Source organism: Leucopleurus acutus, assembly GCF_964270905.1.
Source record: "Leucopleurus acutus genome assembly, chromosome: 10".
Lineage (NCBI taxonomy): Eukaryota > Metazoa > Chordata > Mammalia > Artiodactyla > Delphinidae > Leucopleurus > Leucopleurus acutus.
In genome coordinates, this window is record NC_139153.1 from 69,091,936 (window position 1) to 69,114,257 (window position 22,322).

A 22,322-nucleotide genomic window follows, 5' to 3' on the forward strand; every position below is an offset into this window, starting at 1 on the left:
TCAAGTAAGCCCTCTTCTAGGAATCTATCCCAAAGGCAACAACACAATTTATAGTAGCAGAAGACTGAAAACAACCCAAATGTTCATCAATAAAGGACTGGTTTAATAAACTACAGTACATCTACACTAATGAGTACCACACAGTTATTCAAAAGGAATAAAGAATATCTTTCTACATAGTTAGCTCTAGGATAAGTGTTAAGTACAAAAAAGCAAGGTAAAGAAAGAAAGAATGTATAGCATATAGGACGCTACTAATTATTTAAGAATGCTGGGGAGGATACAAAATATTAATTACATATATTTACTTATTTTCCTTTTTTTTTTTTTTAAAATGGATAACCCCAGAAACTAAAGGGGAAAAAGGGATTACCTACATGAGTAGAGGGGACAGGAATAGAAACTGGATTTCTCTAAATACAAGAGCTTTGTATATTTGATTTTGGAATTATGTGTATATTTTACATAGTTATAAAACAAAAAAATTTAAAGGCAATCACTAAATACTAAAAGCAAAATGGAACAAATGAATCTATCTATATGCTGAAATAGTGGCATGACCACCCAGAGAATTATTTTAAGTGACTTTTAAACACAGTAATTTTACTGTACATCTCTAGTGGGATATACCTTGAGGGCCCTAAAGGTAACTGCAAAAATCTTAAACTATTTTCAGTAATCATATGGCTTAAGGTACTACTAGTAATGTAATTCTGAGACTATTTTGCATGTACTGAAGACAAAGCAAATTAACTGTGCTTCATCAGTAGTAACCAAGATTTTCAGTATGGAAAAAAGGAGACGGAAGATCAAAAGGTTAAACAAAAACTTTGTGTACTGAATTTTAATTAGAAGTGTCAGCAGGCACTAGTGATATATTTTACCTGTTGAATATATGATATACAAATAAATAAATATATGTGCATGTATCTCCTACTTCCGTCCACTGAAAAGGCCTAGCAATAGTGACCAACCCAATAGGAAGTGCTTAGGCTGAGGTTTCCACATGTCATTTCCCACTTGAGGGAACCAGGGCTTCTTGCAGAAATGGCTGATTCCAGATGAGGGACAATAAATGTACAAGATGAACCTGGTACATTGTGTCACGCCAGAAATCAAGGACTTACTGAGGACTACTGAGATTATGTCAGAAAGACTCAAGAGCCAATATGAAGAAGCTAAAGATGGGGACAATCTGAATATCAATAAAAATAACCGCAAGTGATTAAAAGATGTCCAATTTGTTTAATCCCATAAATTCAAAATAATATGTACTCCCCCTTCCACCCTCCTCCCCCCAAAAAACCCCCACAATCACACTTCACTGGTCACCTTTGGAGGATGCTAGGTAACCACCTCTTTAATTTGAAAAGTGGTAAATAAGAAGAAAGAATATAACATTTATCCTACTTTTCCTGGGCAAACTGCATTTTAGGATTACCAAATGAGTGTTCAGGAAAGTTTTTCTCTTTCTAGTTACTAAACAAAGAAGAAATGACAGGATTAGAATATAACCATTTTGCAATTCCAAATTATGAAAGAATGAATTTAGGAAATAATCATGAATGGACGGGACTATCCAAAAGCCAGAGGCAATCAAAGATTTTCTGTGCTTCTTGATAGACATATACCACCATCTATAGAGCATTTTACAAAAAAACAAACAAAAAACAGAACCAAAAATATCCTGAATCAGATTAAGCCTCTATCTAACTACTAAATACAAGAATTACAACAGAGGAACACATTAAATGTTACCATGGGGATCTAATCACCAAAATCTAGGCTGTTAGAAACTCTGCAGGACAAAAAGTTAGTTTCTTCAACAAATAAATTATAATTAGAGAGAGGGGAAAAAACAAAGAAAGACAGAGACAGACGTATGTAAGGGAACCTACAGATTTAAAGAGATTTAAGAGTCATAACAGCTACTTGTTGATAGTATGGACCTTATTTGAATTCTGATTTAAACAACCTATGAAAACACATAAACTCACTCCAGACTTTGATTTGATTAGGAACATTTGAACACTGAGTTAATACTCATAAGGAATAACGGTTCAATTTGGGGGTATGATAATGATATTGTGATTATGGCTACAAAAAGGAGGCTTTACGTAATAGAGATATATATTGGAATATTTATGGGTAAGATGATAAAGTGTCTGGAATTGGCTTCAAAATAATCTGGTGGGGAGGAAGTAGGTAGTATACAGATAAAACCAGGTTGTCTATGAGTTGATAATTCTTTAAGCTGGGTGGTGGGTATTATTCTCTCTCCTTGAATAACTGATAGGGTATTCAAAGAAGTGAACTTAAATACAAGATAAAATGAAAAGGAAGTTTTGGCAATTATTATGAAAAAAGGGGAGGGATTTGGCAAATGCTACATACATATCACAAAGTGGAGTGCCACGGCAAAGCAAATACATTTTTTGAGAGGTTTAATGTTTAAATAGCAGTCGTATCTATTCTAACATTCCTTCTAGGCATCAGCAGTAAGACAGGTTAGAGTTTCCTACAAATGCCTCCTAACAAAGAGGCAAGACTCTCCCAGGCAAGGATACATCCCAGCACCAACCAGAAGCAGCCACCAAATGAGAAAGGGCTGTGGTGGCAGCAGCAGATAAGGTGGGAGAAGTGCTGTGGGTAGAGTCTGACGCCCAGATCTGGTCAGTGTGGTTGAGGAGGGCCCCATTCCCATGGATGTATGAACCCACATGGTTTCAAAGCTTCCCCAGGAGTCTGTGCAAGTGAAGCAGCATGAAGAATGACATGTTGTCAACAAAAATGTGAAAGAAACCCTTTCGTGGAAAAAGAAGACTAAAATCTTATGAGGCCAGTGTAGTTATTTTTATTTATGTTTTTCCTGACATCATTATATGTTTTAAGTAATCACATTAAAATCTGATTTTAAAAAACAACACAAATATTTTAAAAGTAATTTTAAGGCCTATTAGGAGAGTACTACTCTAATGAGAGTAGCCTGAACTATGAAACAAAGACCAAGGAACTATGAAAGAAAGAAATTCTGAATCTTGAAATGTAAGAGTAGAGCTTGATACCCTACTAGTTATTCATGATGACATTATTTTAGCTTTACTTTTTTCCCCCATGAAAACCTGAAGTTCGTATCAGTGGTTCTCAAGGGAGGATGCATATTTCATAGGAAAGAGGCAGCAGGAGGCAGCTACAATTTAAACATAACTCCAGGTGATTCTGACGCACACTGTGGCCCCACTAGAGGACCACTCCTTTCTTGCAGGTCCCTGTAGAGTGGCTGGCTGAGGCCTGTGTGCAGTTAAAATGCACCCGAGATCATCAACATGGAAAGCTGGCCATTACTACTTCAAACACCCCTGTAAATTCAGCAGAGCTGTCATGTCAGACAAAGAATAATGAAATCTCCCTACACTCCTTCACAACTCAAACCATGTCCCTGACTGCCCAGCATGGGGGCAACTTTGCGCTGTAAGATAGTAAAATAAAAGCCAAAGGGGATCCCGCTGCAGGCCATCTGCTGATAGGTACACACACATATCTGCCTATGTGCTCCTATTTGGTGGAGGGATGATGACAGACAAATGACTGCAGTGCTCTTAGCGGTCAAACTTGTGAGCATCATCGAAGAGGACTTGAAGAAAAGTATTTGACCAGACGCCAAAAACACTTCTTGCATCTCTGCAGTCTTCTTTCATCCCCTGATATGTCTGAGACTATTACGGCTTCTGATAATGCTGACTAACTCAGTTTAGACAAAACATACAGACCAACAACAGCATCCTTCACTACAACTGATCCCAAGCTTCATTCCTGCAATGGCCTTTCATGCCAGATAGAGCTGTTTCTTTGATAATTACAGTGTCCACAAATCTGTTCTTCTCCAGTAAGAAGGGAGAGGTGCCTTCTATACAGCATGCTCAAAATGCAGTGCACTGGGCTGAAGCCAGTAGCCAAATGCTCTACACATCCTGTGACTGCAGGTGGTTTGGTTTCTAATAAGATCCTTCTCAGTAAGGATGCCCCTAACTACACAATCACATACACAGTGAAGCTTAGTCTATAAAACAACTTGGGCAGCAGATGAAAAGGAGTGGCTTCCCCCAAACACCCCATCATCACCATTCTATGACCCTCCACGGAGTCAAAAGCCTTGATAATATCAGGTAATGCTCAAGCACTAACTTTCAAATGACTTAAAAGTCACAAAGATTATCAACATTTATATTTAATACTAAAATTTACATCCATAGCAAAATTAAAATCAAATTATTTATTTTAGTTGAGCTCTGAAAGTTCTCTATACATTGGGACAATTTCTACTCCTGCTACTTTATTAATATTACTCTCCCCAATTTCCCTAAAGTAAAGGATTACATTTAGGAAACACACGGCATTACGAAAATTTAGACTTTTGACCATTCAAAGAATTAGTAGACATTTGCAAGTTACTCTCATATTTCCCATTCTAGTTTTCACCATGTTTTTAGGACACAGTCAATATGTTCTGTGTCCCAGCATGAACAGGACTTGGAGAGGAGAGGAGAAATTAGTCCCTTTGTAGAGGTAAAGTTCTTTAGGTATACCAAGGCACTGGCATCTTATCCCTCCACTTGAACATAGAGTCCCTTTTCAAAGAAAGTGGCAGTAAAGGCACAGATTCAAGGATCTAATTAGTTAAACTATGATCTTGATAGGAAATGAGCAAACACCTGTGGGCATGGATAAGAGAGGTCTAGACAGGAAAAGCCCCTCATGATATCTGGAATGTTAAGACCTGGGACAGACTATACACAGACCAGACTAAATATTACCTAAAACAAAAGCAAAAACAAAACATAACAGAAAACAACCAAATAGACAACTAAACAAAATTTAAAATGCCCTTTCGAAAGATCAGCCAGGCCATATTTCCCACAAGATAACTTAATTTTCATTACAATAATTTAGTTACTCTGGTCTTATTTAAATTTATATGCAGGCATTTTCTTGAGGTGAATTTGGCAAAGTAGGGCAAATATGGACTGCTGTGTCCATGAAAAGAAGATATTCTCACAGCTGAGCACACCATTCATATCAAATCAGAGGCCAAAATACCTGCATAGCCTTGGAAAGTAGGAGCATTGGATCAATAATATAGCAACTTCCTCCCTGATCCTACCTACCATTAAATATAGAAAAGCTTTTGGTCTGAGAGGCTTTGCCTATCATAAGCATTCCCCACATAGCAAATCTGAATGAATCACTAGAACATTGTCAATTCTTAACTACTAGTACAATATTTACATTCTTTTAAGTTTACTGGAATTATTATTTTGACTACTAAAAATATAAGCCCTCTCTATGTCACTCAGCCATAAGGCATTCAAATCAACCAGAGTTCTTAGTCAAAGCTGATTAAGAGGTGAATTAAGATGAGTTAATGGAATAACAAAATATTTGAAGATAAAATATCTAAGTGTATACACAGAAATTTAATTGTAACACTTACCTAATAGCCCCTTCTCCAGAGTGAAGGTTTTGTTTGTAAACATACATTCAAAAGCCACAATGTGAAAAATCTTATTCACTGTGTTGTGAGTCCCAACTATTCGAATATACCTGGGGGTAAAAAGAAAAGAAAATCTGTTGAAGAAAATGAGCTTCCATCATAACGAATCCAAAGATAACAGAATAAGATACACTATGTAAACATACAGTGTACCAGAGCATGGACTAAAGGAGACTCTGAATTGGCTTCAGACCCTGTACCTGCTCCTTAGGGCTAGCTCCAACTGAGCCTGGAAGAATTACAGCAAAATTAAGGAGGTACCACTTTCCAGAGAATGAAGTAGAACTTGGATTTGGTTTACCTAGAAAATCAAACCAGGGACTGTTCAGCTCAACCCCTGAATGTCAGTACAATTGTATATCCATGAGACATTTACACTGGAGAATAACAAACAGCTTCTACCCTTGCTTTGTGGTTAGGAATGTGCCTGTGCACAGGTGCACAAACACACACAAAGTCAAATGCTTTCCAACTCAATGAAAGCTTTCATCCACTGGATGAAATGCATGAAATCAATACTGCTTTCTTGTTGAAAGTAAAAATCCACAGAAACTACTGAAAACCACTCACAGCTTCTTATATTTTAATATTGCTCCTGAATCCTTGTTAGGAAGTTAACCCAATATACTTACGTCAGCCCCCCACTTGACTGCTAGGAAGCCTTCTCCTGACCAGAGGAAGTGATCAGCAGAGGTGACCCAGCCTGCTCTGCAGCCTCCCTCCTGGCCACACGGACCTGGCATCTGCATACAGTGCAGAGTTTCACAGGGCAAGTCTCGAGCCTCGCGGCCTGTTCACCCTCTCTGACAACAAGCATTAACCTTGGAGCAACTTGCTCCCTTCACTCTTCAAAGGGATCTGACAGTTCACAGGTTAATGAACAGACAAACTTACTCTTCTGAGTGTCACACAATTCCAGAGGGAATGTAATGTGCCACACACAGTCTTACTGGAATTCAAAAGAAGAATAAGAAAAAAAATAACTAGATTAACTGATAACGCTCTCTCAAATTATGAACTATGTGCTCTGAAGGATGGGGCATACTAAACGAACAGATTTCAATTAGGTGATGACAGACTGGGCAAGGTTTTAGTAATATCTTCCCTCCGCTATGTAAAACAACCTTCCACTTAGATGATACAATTTTACGTCTGAGTTAATCGCTGTCCACTAATTCGGTAATTTCCTTACATTTCTCATTATTCCAAGTTAACTGTATAATGTAAATGCCAATTGTAAAAATTCACATAAAAGAGGCTATATTTGGGGGTTTTGTATCGTGGGCTATTTTCCCTCCTGTTTCTTCCAACCTGAATCTCACTGCACTCCCTGTGCACCTCCTTTAGCCACCTGCTCCTTGACACGAGCTGATCGCTCATCTTCATAACCGATAGTAATGCTTTCTCCTGGACTGGCTGCTCAGTGTTCCCACATCCACTGCAGGGAGACACCGCTCTTCCTGTGTGGAGAGTCAGGGCAAACTGCGGTGCTCACCAGAGTCCTCTGGGTAAGCAGGAGTTTGGCCCTGATCTGTTCTTTCAAGCCCTCAAGGCAGACAGAAGGTGCTGATTTTACTGGGTTTGGGTGGGGTTCATTTAAAGTAAGTTCTAAATGATCTGGATAGAACGGACTGTGTGGTTCTTTACTGTAGGCAGTAACAATCTCTCTGGGCTTTCTGGAGCGGAAGGGGTGTGTTAAGCCTGGCACCTTGGCCTGAATCTAATTTTGCCCATTTCCTTATACCCACAGGAACTCAACAAGCATAGCACTTTCAACCGCACATAGTCATGACAGTCTGAGTGCTGCTGTCTGCAATCGTGGAGGGAATGGAGGGAATGTGGTTTGGTGGAATTTGATCAGATCATTTTCCTGTTCCCTAGGTCAAATCTCTCAAAGGAGAGATAGCTCTCCTAATACTGTGCAAGGCAGAGGAGCCAGGAAGGGACTAATAGGGCCCTTCCCCACTGGCAGTTCTTAAAGTTAAATAGTTCAGGCTGACCTAAGGGGATGCAGTAATGTCCGTCCCACCCCCCCACCCCCGCCTTTCTTTTCAAAACATTATATGGAACCAGGCTCTCCTAGTTTAGACAACAGTCATTTCCCAAATTTTACCCTGGTGCAAATATCAGGAGTGGGAGAAAATATAGAACCTTCCCCTCCCTTGTCCCCCAGTTACAGAAACTGAAAATAAAAAATTGTACTGGAATACATTTTACAGCCTTAATGATAGTGTTTGTGATAACTAACAAGATAATATGTATGACTGCAAAAGCATTGAGAGATGCCTCCAGATAAAAAGTTCTATATAAATGAAGATAATGTTATCTCTGCTGCATAATCCTGAGGTCAAATTAGCAATTCACCACTGTACATCACACTTCCTGATTAGCCTGTTATATGTAATGCTCACAACAAGTTTAATTATTCTAGTTCTACAATACTTTCTAAGTCTACATAATATTATAGCCTAATTTACAAAAATGGCATAAAGTCCTTACTCAAATACACATTAAAAAATGGTAACAAAGTCACAAGAAAGAAGCCATGCCCCTTTTCTCCAGCAAGGAATTGTTTAGCATAGGACTCTATCCTTTACTGAAGATCTAGATCTAGAAATAGCAAACAGGCTTTAACTAATCCCCCAACTTCAGTGACGGGTAGGGCAGCCTGGAGTTCTCCATTGAGAACACAGGGGCCCTGTCCAGCTCAGGGGAAGGCATGCCCTGATCCATGAGCAACGTCTAGAGGAAGAAGGAGGCAGCACCATCAAGGTACCATCTTTCATCATAAGCAGATTTCCTTAATGGGACTCACAAGGGTATATGCTGGAGGCCGAAGTTATCACTATCCAAGCTACTGAAAAATCCAAGGGCTGGTGATGGGAGGGAGTTCTCTCTCTCTTTCCTTCTTTTTCTTTGAAAAACAAAACAAAACTTGCTTCAGGGTCACAACACCTAAACAGGAGAAGCAGATGCCACATTTCTCTGTCACAAAAGATTCTGAATAAGAGGTAAAACTTAAGCTTTTTTTCTTTCAACATCATCTCTCCAATGCACACTCAGACTCTGATTTAACCTGATAATAAGGACAGTGGCAGCTAGTGACTTCATCAGTGTGCAGAGAGGGGCGCTGCTGAAAAATATGACAGCTATCCTTTGTTCTCTCTAAGGTCCTCAACAGCAGCTCAGACAGTTGGAAGATAATTAAAACTTAAACAGTGCTGAGAAAGGCAGATATGCAACAGATTGGCCATTTCCTTTTTTTTTTTTTTTAATTTAGTGTCTTTTAGAAAACTGTATTTATTTTATTTATTTATTTTTGGCTGCGTTGGGTCGTTGTTGCTGAGTGCGGTCTTTCTCTAATTGTGGTGAACGGGGGCTACTCTTCGTTGAGGTGTGCAGACTTCTCATTGCGGTGGCTTCTCTTGTTGCGGTGCGTGGGCTCTAGGTGCACGGGCTTCAGTAGTTGTGGTTCGCGGGCTCTAGAGCGCAGGCTCAGTAGCTGTGGCGCACGGGCTTAGTTGCTCCGCGGCATGTGGGATCTTCCTGGACCAGGGCTCGAGCCCGTGTCCCCTGCATTGGCAGGTGGATTCTTAACCACTGCACCACCAGGGAAGCCCCAGATTGGCCATTTCTGATGAGGATCAATGCTGTTCACATGAGCCCTGGTATAACAGTCTGTTTCCAATATTCTCCTCCCTTCCCTGTGTTAGCTGTCTTCTAGTCACTGACAAAGACTGGGGCCTCAACACAGTTCAGAACAGGATGTTTCAATACAGCAGTTTCTAGGAGCTATAACATTGTGGGTGAAAAGAGATTCTTCTTTTAAAAAAATGAAACCTAAACCTTCCAAGGATAGCACTCTGAAATTGAAAGGCACTATAGAGTTTTGAAGTACTTGCTTTAGAGTCTAACTAGACCAGGTGTGTAGCCCAGCCCCATCACTTAATTAGCTGTGTTACTTCGGGGAAAAAAATGTTTTAAACCTTTCTGAACCACAATTTCCTTCTCTATAAAATGTCAGTACACAAGCCTTATATGATATTTAAACAAGATAAATATTTAAAGTGTCTAATGCAGTGCTTGGCAGAATAGAGTATCATTAAATAGAAATGCAAAGAGTAGGCCGCTGGAGGCGGCATTTCTTTTGGACTTCGAGACTGCTGGTTGTCTGGGAGAGCGTTCCTAACTCTGGTTGTTAAAGTGGTGCATCCGCATCCAGGAAGAGGCAGGCCCGAGGATGGACTTCAAGAGCACGGGCAGGGGCTAGTCCTTACCCTTAGGGCCCCACAGCATATGTAGAAAGAAGCTACATTCCGAACGCAGATTACCTGGCTCTATGTTATTTCCTGCTTTAAGCCCCTCGTCTTTAGAAAAGTCTATTTTAAGTGTTCTTGACCCGACTCAGCTCTGCATAAGGAAACAAGGGAAGAATCTTTTGCCCATATTTGGTCCAGCTACCCAGGCCCACAGAAGAGTTTCTTTTTTGTGCTAACTCTGGAAGTTTGGAGTTTTAAGAAAAATAGCACTTCTTACAAAGAAACATCATAACACTGTGAACTAGAAAATTTTTGCCTTGGAGATTTCACTGTGTTCCCTGCCTGTCCTGGGAAGGTACTACTAATTCCTATTCTTAACCTATCTTTCCATCATTTCTTGTCAGGACGCTACCATATTTCATTTCTAAGTCACATACAATACATCTTTAACAAACTGAATATAGAAAAACAGCAACTTGTACACCCTCACTTTAAACCCCTTGGAACCCTCTAGTCTTGGTATTCTTTAGTCTTTAGCCTACTTGTGGTTACAGTTGATCCTTAACCTTTGCCTCTAGTTATAAGATCATCTAACACTGTACTGAGCAGGTTCTACTACAAGATAAAATTGAATTCAGCAAAAAAATTTTAAATGAGCTCTCAAGGGATCAACTAAAGCCAAAAATCCATCAGAATTTTATTCTTTGGTAAACAAAGTTTTATTCTCAAATTGAACTTCACATTCTTGGGTTAAACAAAGATGCTTGAGAAAACCAGGGTTAGCCTAAGACTGGGATCCTGAACAGCACAAGAAGGGATCCTTAACATTTTGGCTCTTCCTCTGAGGTCTCCATGGAGAACTCTGCAGAGAAAAACTGTTCTTTGCTGTGGCCAGAGGCAGTCACCTGACAAGCTACAGCATTTACTAGGGACTTAGGACCATGTGGGATTTGAATTCACCATTTCCACGATTTCCTATTTGACCTTTCCTTTCAAGGAGATATGAAGAATGTACATAAATAATTCTCTAGCCAAAAAAGCTGGAAATGTATGTGGGTTTTCCCAGTATGATATTTTCTTTTAGTTCTAGGTACCAAGTTAATGCTCTTAGAATCAAACCACAGACCAGAGGGTGAAGTGACTTCAGGTCTTGTTGCTAAGGCAGCAAGTGGAAAACAGTTTACTGCCAGAATGACAAAAAGTTTCTAGAAAAAGCATGTTGCGACAGAACAGATTTGTTACTCTTAGAAAACCTTCCCTCCCGCTGATCTGTGGAGCTATAGATTCTCTTCTACTGATTTCAGCAAGCATTTGCTTATTTGGGAGAGGAAGAATTATTGAAAGGTTAAACACTCTGCCAGAGTTAGCCTAAGCAGAGGCTACTGTCTCAGAGAACAGCCCTGATGCTGTCTGACCATTACCCCTGCAGAGGGAGCTATCATGTTCCAGCAACTCCACTATTCAACCTGAAGGGCAAACAAAACAAGAAGTCATCTTGTTTTTCAGAGAAAATTGATGCTATACAGAATCAAGTATGCAGAAGGGATAAGATCGGTAAATAATTACTAACACAGCATAACCCAGTGCTACCCAAAATAGAAAGTCATTCCAACATTAGAGAGAAATATTTAAGTGTTGTTTTTTATTTGAGGGAAATGTGCATTTTTAACAATAGGCTTTTTTTCCCCACTCCCGAATATGCAGAACCGAAAACCTACCATAATAATATGCCTTCAATCTATGAAAACATATTTGAAATTAATATCACAAAAGAACTTAATTATAGTATTTATTTATATAAATCATATGAAAATGATATAACCTGTAAATTTATTTAATTCATTTCTATTTTCTGCTTGCACATTTACCCTTCAATAGCCTTGTAGGTATACTGAGTAAATGTGCTATTAATCAAGATTTAATAAACATTTACTAGATACAAGAAATTCTGCTAAGCACTGTGAGGAATGGACAAGAAAGACAGGACATAAACCTTCATCTGGAGAAGTTTATAGTGCAGTTTAGAAGGTAAGACTAAAACCCATCAAACTATGATTTTTGACAGGACTGAGCTGAAAGAGTGACCTAGGTTCTAGTCAGAGCTTCACAATGCATTAGGTATAAAATTGGGGGCAAGTTCCTTAATCTCTCTCAGTCTCAGGTTCCACATTGGTAGTAGTGGTAAGGAGAAAGACATAAGAGCCTCTGACCTAGTCACAAATGGTAGCCTAACCTTAAAACACCAAATTTAGCAGCATGAACTTTAAAAGTCCTCCCTTCAAACAAAACAAAACATAGCTAAAACAGAAATAATCCCTTTCCTGCCCCTCCCCCACACCCCCTCATGATCACAGTCTTACCCAACAAATATTAACTGAGTATTTACCATGTGTCAGCTACTCCTGCTGGGTGCTGGGATAGGGGATTGAACACTACAGATAAAATCTATTCCTCATGGAATTTACATTTCAGGTCAGGAGACAGACAACAACTAAAAAATTCAAATAATTAGCCATTGGTTGGTAGGTGATCTATTTAGCATAGAACTTTACAGACAAACTTGCTAAAGTGTAAGGATAAACAGTTATAAAACCTCTCCCTGTAGGAATAAAAGGAGAGTCAAATGGGAAGGCATGACTAGCTCTGATTGAGAATATGGATATACCATAAATGAGTCTGCGATATGGACACAGTATACCTATTATACATATTTAACAGGATATAGGCAAAAATCTAATTAGGTAGGTTTGTTAGCGTCTGGAAAGAGGAATTGATTTGAATTTCATGGGAAGAAATGTCTTATTTTATTTATTTCATGGTTTCGTTTTCTTTTTATCTCCGCTTTTTTTCGGATTGTAATTTTCAAGGGATTATAGAAAGACAAAATGGCAAGTGAAAGATATAAAATAGAAAATGAATAAGAGAGAGGGAGGGAGGGAGGGAAGAAAGGAGAAAGAAAGAAGAGAGACAAAGGGAGGAGCCAGAGGAGGGAGGGGGAGGGGAGGAAAAGATCATGAATATGTATAAACCAATCCCTTCTTCTGTCTGTTATGTGCTATTGTGAACAAATCCCCATGTGGGAATACTGTTAACCAATTTTATTACTCAATAAAACATCTGAAACCAACACAAAGTATATTTTAAGAAACAGAACTAAATTACCAAAAGTTCAATATTTGCATTTTTTCATTAACTTTTCCCCTAGCCCAAGATACTGGGAGTAGGAGAGAGATTTTCACCAGTTTTATCTTTAAAATGGCTGCATTATCTTTTTCAGTTTATCCAGTAGGCTGTGCATTTCCACGAATGTAAACAAATGAGTCTAATGGAATTGTGCACTAGAGAAAAAGTAGAAGAAAATTAAATTTGTTAGTTTCCCTATGAATCTGTAAGAACTCATTTGGTGACTATGACCTGTAGCCAGCCTGCTTTAGGATCATGATGGGTAAGGGAAGTTTCTCTTTTTTTTTTTTTAAAACCTAAGACTATGGTAGAGATATGCCACTTACTATAACTTAAAATTTTAAGGGCTGGAGGAGCCTGTCCTTTTTTTTCCTTTTAGAGTGGAAGATTAAATACAGAAGGAGGAGAGGCAAACAGAAGGAGAAAGAATTTGCCTTTCCCTGAAGAAAAATCTAAGAATCCTTCTAAGAATGTAAACATTTGACACACTGAGAAACAAGACAGGAATTGCATAAGATGGTTGGAATAACAGAAGTGAAAACTGAGTGACAAGTCAAGAGAGTAATAAAGAAAGCATAGGGAGTAAGGAAACCACGAATCTTCATTCCGGACCTCTGAGAAACTAGCACTGGAATTAAAATAAAAGCTACCAGCTTCTGAACACATCCCATGTGCCAGCCCTTGAATGCATTATTTCCTTTCATGGAAAACCCTTACCCTACACACTCATACAATCAGGCTGGAGATTTCAAAGCTCAACAGAACACACGTCCCTCAAAGCCTCTGTATTCCTTATGAGCTATGTAAAGAAACCTGTGTTCCAGGCAGTAACAGCTTCTAAAAGAGAACTGAAATATATTTGGAGAAAACAAGTTCAACCCAGAAAAGCTACATACTTGCCACCTACTATACCCAGACTTCTTTGCTCACAAAAAATTTCAGGGACCCTCCTTTGCCCTTTGGGAAGTTCTCGACCTTTACCTAGAGAATTGATCAGGGCGAAAAAAAAAAGATCTAGAGATTTACTTAGCACATAATTCAAGTATCAGCATAACTAGGTACAAAGCTACCCACCAGAGGCAGAGCAGTCAAAGTAAACAAAAATAATACTACAGAAAACTTGAGAAGAACACTCACACCAACAGCACAGGGAATGCAAATGATAATAGGAAACAGAAGTATTTTTGTCTTGGGCACCAAAAGTGGTGTGGCTATGTTCTATTTCAGGGTTTGTTAAAGCCAGAAGTGCATGACTGATTTCTCTGTAGAAGCCTGTACACTCCAGCTTCCAAACAGCATGAAGTATTACTAATTTCAGCACTACTGGTATAAGAGATTTTGCTCCTAAAATCTGTCAATGTGTTAGAACTTTAATACAAGCAAAAGAGAAAAGAAAATAGCAAGATGTTCTGAGTGGCACTATTTGGTGACCTACAGAGTCTGCAGCTTATAGTAGGGGCTGAGCAGACATGAGACAGCTTCAAACCTAACAGTCTGCCCAATCATTTTAGAAGACATTTCCCCATACTCATGCCTTTTGTGTTAGGAGTCCTATGCACTGTGGAAGTTTTGAAGCCTGTCCCAAACCATATTTCTACTGAATTAGCAAGTAGGTTGGGAGGTGGAGTAGTCTGGCAAGGATTTTTGTTTTCCTTCCCCAAAGCTTCTTAAGAGCTCACCCATTCATGACCTAGACTTTACTGGTATAGCATTAGTGCTAAGTTAGTGATCAGAAAGAAAATGTCAATCCTTACACTTGTCTGAGAAATTCAAGGAAAGAAAAACTTATGAGAGAAATGCACATAAACTAAAATGTATACTTTGTAAGAGAGGATTTATTTTTTAATAAACAAGAAGATTCTATTATATTACTAGTAGTCACTGCTACTGCTGTGGTGTTTGGAATCCTCATTAAAATAAAACAAAACTGGCTTAACTATTTCTCTTTCTTCTTTTACAAAGAAACTTTTACACATACACAGTTTAAAAAGTCAAATAGCCTATAAGACTTATTATGAAAAATACTCCCCCCATGCTCCATTTCCTTCTCTCCCCAGAGGCAACTGTTCTTACCTGTTTTAATGGATTATTTCAGGATTTATCTCACATCTATAATTATCATGCATTTAGTGCTACTTCTTGATTTTCCAGCTTTAGGCCTTACCTACCAATCTACTACTATGGAAGACAATTTTTTAGCTCTCTCCTCCATATGTACCCTTTTCCTATCCCCCAATTTAGACTGTATTGTAACTTTGGTTGAATCAATACTCAGTGTTTACATCATGATTATGTAGATATTATTCACAACTAATATATGGAGTACTTTCCTTTTCTGCAGTTTTTCTTCCCTACTAAGAGAAAGAGCCTTGATTTTTGGTTGGAAGTAGTTTTCTTTCAGAATTTTGAAGGTCTTATTCTACTGCCTGTCAAGTTTCTAGTTTTGCTATTGAGAAATCATTATGATACCTGACTTGATTTCTCTCTTCCTTTTTCACTCTTCTATTTTTTTAATTTTAAAAACATGTCCTGTTCTGGAAACATGCAGATTTTTCTCTGCTTCCCTAGTATTATGAAATTTCATGATGCCTTAGTACGGGTCTATTTTCTTCTACTGTGTTGGGCACTCAGAAGGCCTTTGCAATCTGGAAATCCACGTATTGATATTTCAGTTTTGGTAAATGTTCTTGAATTATTGTTATTGACTTCTTCCTTTGGATTTTTTTAACCTCTCTTTATGAAACTCCTCGTTTTGAATCTTGGACCTCCTTATCTTTACCTGTATTTTCATACTTCCTCTATCTGTCATTTTTTGGTGATTTTGTTCCACTCTGTGGGAGAGTTCCTCAACTTTATCATCTGTGCTCTCTACCGAGTTTTCCATTTCTGCTTTAATATTTTAAGTTTCCAACTGTATTTCTTATTCTTCAAATGTTCCTTTTTTATGGCTTTTCCTTCTTGGTCTAAGATTGCCATATTTAACCTCTCTGAAGATAGCGATAATTTTTTTTAAAGTTTTCATCTCCCTGTATAGTTTTTTTTTCCTGTTTGTTTTAGTCTTTATGTTTCATATTAGTTTCCTCAAATGTCTGGTTGTCAAGAAGGTTGTCAGGAAGGAACCTAGACATTTTCCTCAAAAGGAAATTCTGAGAATATAGTTGCCTGAATGGGTCAACTGTCAGGAAAATCTCACTTTCAGATTCTTTAGCTCTTCCCTCTTAGACTGACTGAATTATCTAGAAAGATGTTTCTAATCCTCTGCATGGGAAATATGGGCTTGACTACCAGAGTTTCAGAGTGGTGAAACAGGGTAGGGGTATTCATCTGAATGTGTGGCAGGGGAGGTATTACTGAAAGGTAGGGTCTAAGCATCAGACCACCTAATATTCCTATAGTACAACCTTTCTAACCTATGCGTGGTTTCCCACTTTAGAGACCTTCTGTTTTAGCTCTGTTTTATCTTCATCAAAGAATAAATTTCCAAAGTCAGAAAGAGAAAGACAAATACTGTATGATCTCTTTTATAGGTGGAATCTAAAAAAGCCTAACTCATAAAACAGAGTAGAATGGTAGTGGGCAGAGGCTGGGAAGTGAGTGAAATGGGGAGATGTTGGTCAGTTGGTACAAATTTCCAGTTATAAGTTCTGGGGACCTAATGTACAGCAATGGAGACTACAGTTAACCAAACTGTATTATATATTTGAAATATATATTTGAAAGTTGCTACGAGGGTAGATCTTAAATGCTCTCACCATTAGGAAAAGGTACTTCTGGGCTTCCCTGGTGGCGCAGTGGTTGAGAGTCTGCCTGCCGATGCAGGGGACATGGGTTCGTGCCCCGGTCCGGGAAGATCCCACATGCCGCAGAGCGGCTGGGCCCGTGAGCCATGGCCGCTGAGCCTGTGCGTCCGGAGCCTGTGCTCCGCAATGGGAGAGGCCACAACAGTGAGAGGCCCGCGTACCGCAAAAAAAAAAAAAAAAAAAAGAGGTACTTCTATGAGGTGACAGAAATGTTAAATAAACCTACTGTGGTGATCATTTCACAATATATGTGTATCAAATCATTAGGTTATAACCTAAATGGGAAAAGAATTTGAAAAAGAATAGATACATGTATATGTATAACTAAATCACTTAGCTGTACACCTGAAGCTAACACAACATTGTTAATCAACTACACTCCAATATAAAATAAAAAGTTAAAAAAAATCACCATGTTATATATCATCATGTTTAGCTTAAACAATGTTATATGTCAATTATATCTTAATAGATCTGGAAAAAAAGAATACATTTCCAGTTTTCTATCAGAGTGGGGAAGAAGCAGTCAAAGTTCTATGAAGTGAGGAAGAGAAGCTAGAGCTCTTAATTGTTTCCTAAGTACATAGTTAACCAGTTTTCTCATTTTAGCCCCTTCCTACCTATCTCCTTCATCACAGCTTCAAAGGTGCCTGGTGCCCCTAACTCCTAAGTCTTCGAGGATTTAGTGGCTTAGGATTCAGTTTTCCTGAGACTGTTAAATCATTTACCAATTGTTCATCTGCATGTTTTTAATCTCCTCTTCCCATTTTCTTTATCCTTATAGATTAACATCTTAAAAATTCCTTTACTGTCATTTCAGTAGGATCTTGTTCTGAAGCATGTGAGAATCAATGTGTGTTCATTCTGCCATCATTACCTGAAAGCTTAACTATTTTTCACAAAAGTATGTCCATGCCTGTGATTAGTCCTACAAGGATAAAGGTTCAAACAAGGATCTTTGCCGGACTTACTGAGTCTGAGACCTTGGATCTTCCAAGCTGCTGTGGCCACAAGGGGACACCTCTAAATTTGTCTGGTACTTAGGACAATAATACAGGGGATAATAACCATTCTTCTTCATCTCCTTCCCTGTCTTCAGCCTGAGGGCTACAACTCTTTTTTCTTTCTAGTCTTGAAATAACATTTTCCCCTTGTTGCTGCTCCTCCATCCCCTTCCTTGTCCCATTCCTTCTACCACATCGTCATATGGTTGTCTCAGATTATTTAGCTATTTTATCTTTTGGACTTGTTTTTCACTAATTAAATGTCCAAACAGGGATACGTCCAGACAGTCCCATACATTATCACCATTCTGCAGAAAGATTCAAATAATTGAGTGATTTTGTTAGCCACAGTCTCCCTCTCTCTGAAAGAAAGGGGGAGGGTGTTAATTCCCACTAAGTTAAAATAAAATAATTCAGCTCAACCTCACACTGAAACAGCTGCACAGACAGCACTGGCTGCTCTGTTTACCTTAATAACTGTGGAAAAACACCATCTCCTCCCCCTTCCCACTCTCTCCAGAACAATCACCATGCTCCACATGCAGATGGGGTGATTTAGACTCTCTGGAGCAGAGACAGGCTTGTCTGGTGTTCTTCCTGCACATTCGTGCTGCAGCCTTCCTCTGCTGCTGTCACACGACCCAGTTGGTTCAGATAACAGTTGCTGCAGGGGACCTGATGGATTCAGCTGTGGGTCGCCTGGAGGCTTCCCTAATGCCCCGGCCCAGCCAGCTGCATCTAAGCAGAGCCATGGGAAGCAAGTGCCAAAGTAAGAGAAACTATATACTGTACATCCTCTTTAATCCTTGGAGTTACTGCAGCAGCAGCAAAAAGAGAGGGGGAGGAAGAACAAAGAAATACCTCGCAGTGGTGGGGAGCAGGGCGGCCAAGGATTCTAAATCAGACAACTGGAGTGCAAGGTGCAGGTGGAATAAGAGGAAAGCTTTCAAAAAGGGTCCATTCGGGTTTCCCTGGTGGCACAGTGGTTGGGAGTCCGCCTGCTGATGCAGGGGACACGGGTTCATGCCCTGGTCCGGGAAGATCCCACATGCCACGGAGCGGCTAGGCCCGTGAGCCATGGCCGCTGAGCCTGCGCGTCTGGAGCCTGTGCTCCACAACGGGAGAGGCCACAACAGTGAGCGGCCCACATACCGCAAAAAAAAAAAAAAAAAAAAAAAAGGGTCCATTCAATTTTATTGCTTACTCCAGGGAGTCCAAGAAAATTCTCAAGTTTTTGGTTTGTTTTCATTCAGTGAGTCAGGATTTAAAGATAATAGGAAGTAATTTCCAACTGATTGTGAACTTTTTGTTAAGCTAAGGAAAGTTAAGTTAGGCACACAGGATGACCAACCATCTATGTTGGCCCAGGACCGTGTTGGTTTTAGTACTGGAAGTCTCACAGCCCAGGAAGCCACTCAGTCTCAGGAAAACCAGGATAGATGTTCACCCTTCACCACCAACAGCTATTTCCCCTTCTGGGGCTCATGTGAAGCTGGGCTGCATTCACATTCTGCTCAGCACCTTCCTTATCTTCCAGGGCCGCTCCTGCCACACAAATGCTCTCCAGGCTCTATCACACACAGTCGAACAGACAAGGGCAGGAAAAGGCCATTCTGTGTTTGACTCTCAGTGGAAAAGGGAACCGTGTCATTCAGAGTCCTCCCAGCTTCCTTTCTGGAGTCCTATCAGAAGCACAAGCCTTCTAGCCCACACAGGTGGATCAAAACGATCATGGCAGAAACTGAAAACATGGCTCATCTCAGTGCCTGGAGAAACAGTGCATCCCTCAGTAACTTGAAAATGCTGAACTCCAAAAAGAAGGAAGTCAAAGAAAACTCAATTACACAGAGCTGATAATTCAGTGTATGGATTACTCAGGCTTTCTTCTCTGCTCTCCCCTCCCTCTGGTCCCAGTCATTAGGCCATTTCACTGCTCATTAGCAGGGAGGAGGAAAAAGGAAAGGAGGGGGAAAGTTGAACTAGCCGATTTTTCTATTTATGAGGGAGGGCATTCAAACTATTGGCTCCAGAGGTTCTTTGGTGGGGAGAGAGGATGGGGAATTGGAGGCTGTGGCACGGTCTATTGACTTTAATCATTTGGTCTCTCTTAATTCCCAAACAGAACGAATTGTTGCTCCTCTATTTTCACTGAAGGGCTAGCAAAAGTATAAATGTTAGACAAAAAGAAAAAAAATTACTAGTTAAGCCACACAGGATCCCATCTTTAAAAAAAAAAGTCCTTTGTCAAACACCAGAGACAACTGGTAATACTGCCAATTTACAAAATAAATATAATTGGATGATTATATATTATGCTTTAGAAAATTTACAGCCTACATTAAAGAAGTCCCTCAGTTCACATTAAGTGTGAAGTACCAATTTAAGAAAGACACCAGAAAGAGCAATTCAGTTTTGAAACAACTTCTCAAAGCCTCGGTTTCCTTATCCATAAAAGGGAAAGTAACAGTACCTAACTTTGGGGGGATTAAATGATGCATGTATTAAGTGGTTGGTCAGTACTTGACCAGGCACATTCTAAGCGCTCAGTAATTGGTAGCTAGTGAATAGTAGGTACACAAAAATATTAAATGACTATATTTGACATCATTAATTTAGCAATGTTTTTATTGAGGAACTACTATATACTGAATACTGTTAGGCACTAGATATGGAAATAAATATGAATCAGTTAATTCTTAAAAGGCCCACTGTTTTAATGCAGATCGATAATTACAATATATATTAATAAATATTATTTTACAAATACTACAGAAAATAGCATAGTAGCACAAAGGAATGGCATCCAATCCAGACTGGGAAGATTTGAGAAGGCTTCCCAGATGTGATTGCTGAGTACTGAAACATGAGTGGGTGATGCCAGGGAAAAATGTGCATAGAAGAAAAATCAAGGGAGAAGAGTAGCATGTGCAAAGTGTAGGAATGCAACACCCAGGAAGCCTGGGAGAATTGTGGGCAGGGCAGTGGACTGAGTCTTGACTGCACTTGGCTGGAGCACAAATAAAAATGGAAGCACAGGGCTTAGCTATGAAGAGAAGAACAACAGGATGATGGCTAGAGGGAGACTGTAGAGTCAAGAGAAGGATCCGTTTTATTCATTAGTAAGTGGAAGTTATTTGAGCACATTTAAAGACAGGCTGTAGGGGAAAGAGCTCTGAGTAGAGAGGTAGAGGTTGCTGCTTCCCATCAACCTATGGGTGGAATGGGTTCTGACTTAAGGGTATCCCTTTACCAGTTTTAATGAGACAAGGTCTTCTTGTTACCTGTTCAAATGTTGAGGGGGTCTAAATTCATGGCTCTCAATCCTGGCTGCCCATCAGAATCACCTGGGGAGCTTAAAAAATATATGGATGCCACCCTTAGAGATTCTAATTTAATTAGAATGAGGCAGAGATTCTAACGTATAGCTAAGGGTGGGAATTAGATGATAGTCTAAATCATAATAAACACCTATAGTCATGCATAAATAAAAACACATACTTCAAGAGCAAAGATTAATTACTTTGGGGTTAATGCTGCTCTGGATTACTGGACTGCTGCTCTACTTCTTCAGTGTGTCTGCACTCATTTTTCTGGCTCCATCACTAGCTACTTCTATCATATGCCCTATGTTTGACTCAGGGGCCATTCCTCAATGTACTTCTGGTGTCTGTGCCCTCCTAGTGTGGTTTCTGCTCCTGGGAATAACTTTCTCCCCTTACTCCCTTACTTTTCCTATAAAGCCCAGCTCAAAGGATACATGCTTTATGTAGTTTCCCATGAGTACTGACTTCTCCCAAGAAGCAGTAATTTCTCCCTCATCAGTGCTCACATAACTTCTACTATAGCATGTCTCACATTGTATGATAGTTAAGTGTTTGCTTTTCGGCCTCCCCTACTGAATTCTGATCTTCCTGAAAAGAGAGACCTTTTCTTGTTCATTTTCCTTTTCAAAGCACCCAGTACAGTGCCCAGGAGAATGCAATGAGTATCCTCAAATGCTTGCTAAATGAATGAATCAATGTGGATAAACAAAAGGTAATAATTATAAGAACTGCACTTAAGAATACAAGAATCTTAGAAGACTGTTAAAGTTCATCAAAGCAAATAATATTTATGTGAAATTACTTCTTAGAGGAGTATAGTTACTCCTAAAGAGCAAAGGACAAAGGATATTCCAGGGGTGTTATACAGCGTATGAAACTAGATGCTTATGTTTTGGTATATATAAACCTCAATTAAACAGTTTTTTTTTTTAACTTCCCTTTATAAGGTAGCCAAATGCTGGTGGGACAGTGCACAGCTGCACAAATGAGGTGGCAGGATTTGATGAGTATAGCAGAAGAAAGGAAAAACACTAGTAAGGTTTCTAAGTGACAACCGTCAGCAGGTTGGAGAATTGCTTATAAATACAATAGAATTAAATAACGACGGTATGATGACATAGTTGCGCAAATATCATCACAGAGGAGAGACAAAAATTCCTCTGTAGAAAGATGATGATATTGAAGTCCAGCTTTCACTCATG

At 39.3% G+C, this 22,322-nt stretch overlaps 1 protein-coding gene across 1 annotated transcript in view; it reads right to left on the minus strand.

Annotated features, from left to right (window-relative positions):
* Nucleotides 1-22,322, minus strand: part of BTBD9 (BTB domain containing 9) — a 412,377-nt gene that overhangs the window by 136,226 nt on the left and 253,829 nt on the right. Inside the window, exon 7 of the mRNA XM_082847528.1 lies at nucleotides 5,492-5,601. Coding sequence (XP_082703654.1) covers nucleotides 5,492-5,601 — 110 coding nt within the window. The remainder of the gene's footprint in view (nucleotides 1-5,491; nucleotides 5,602-22,322) is intronic.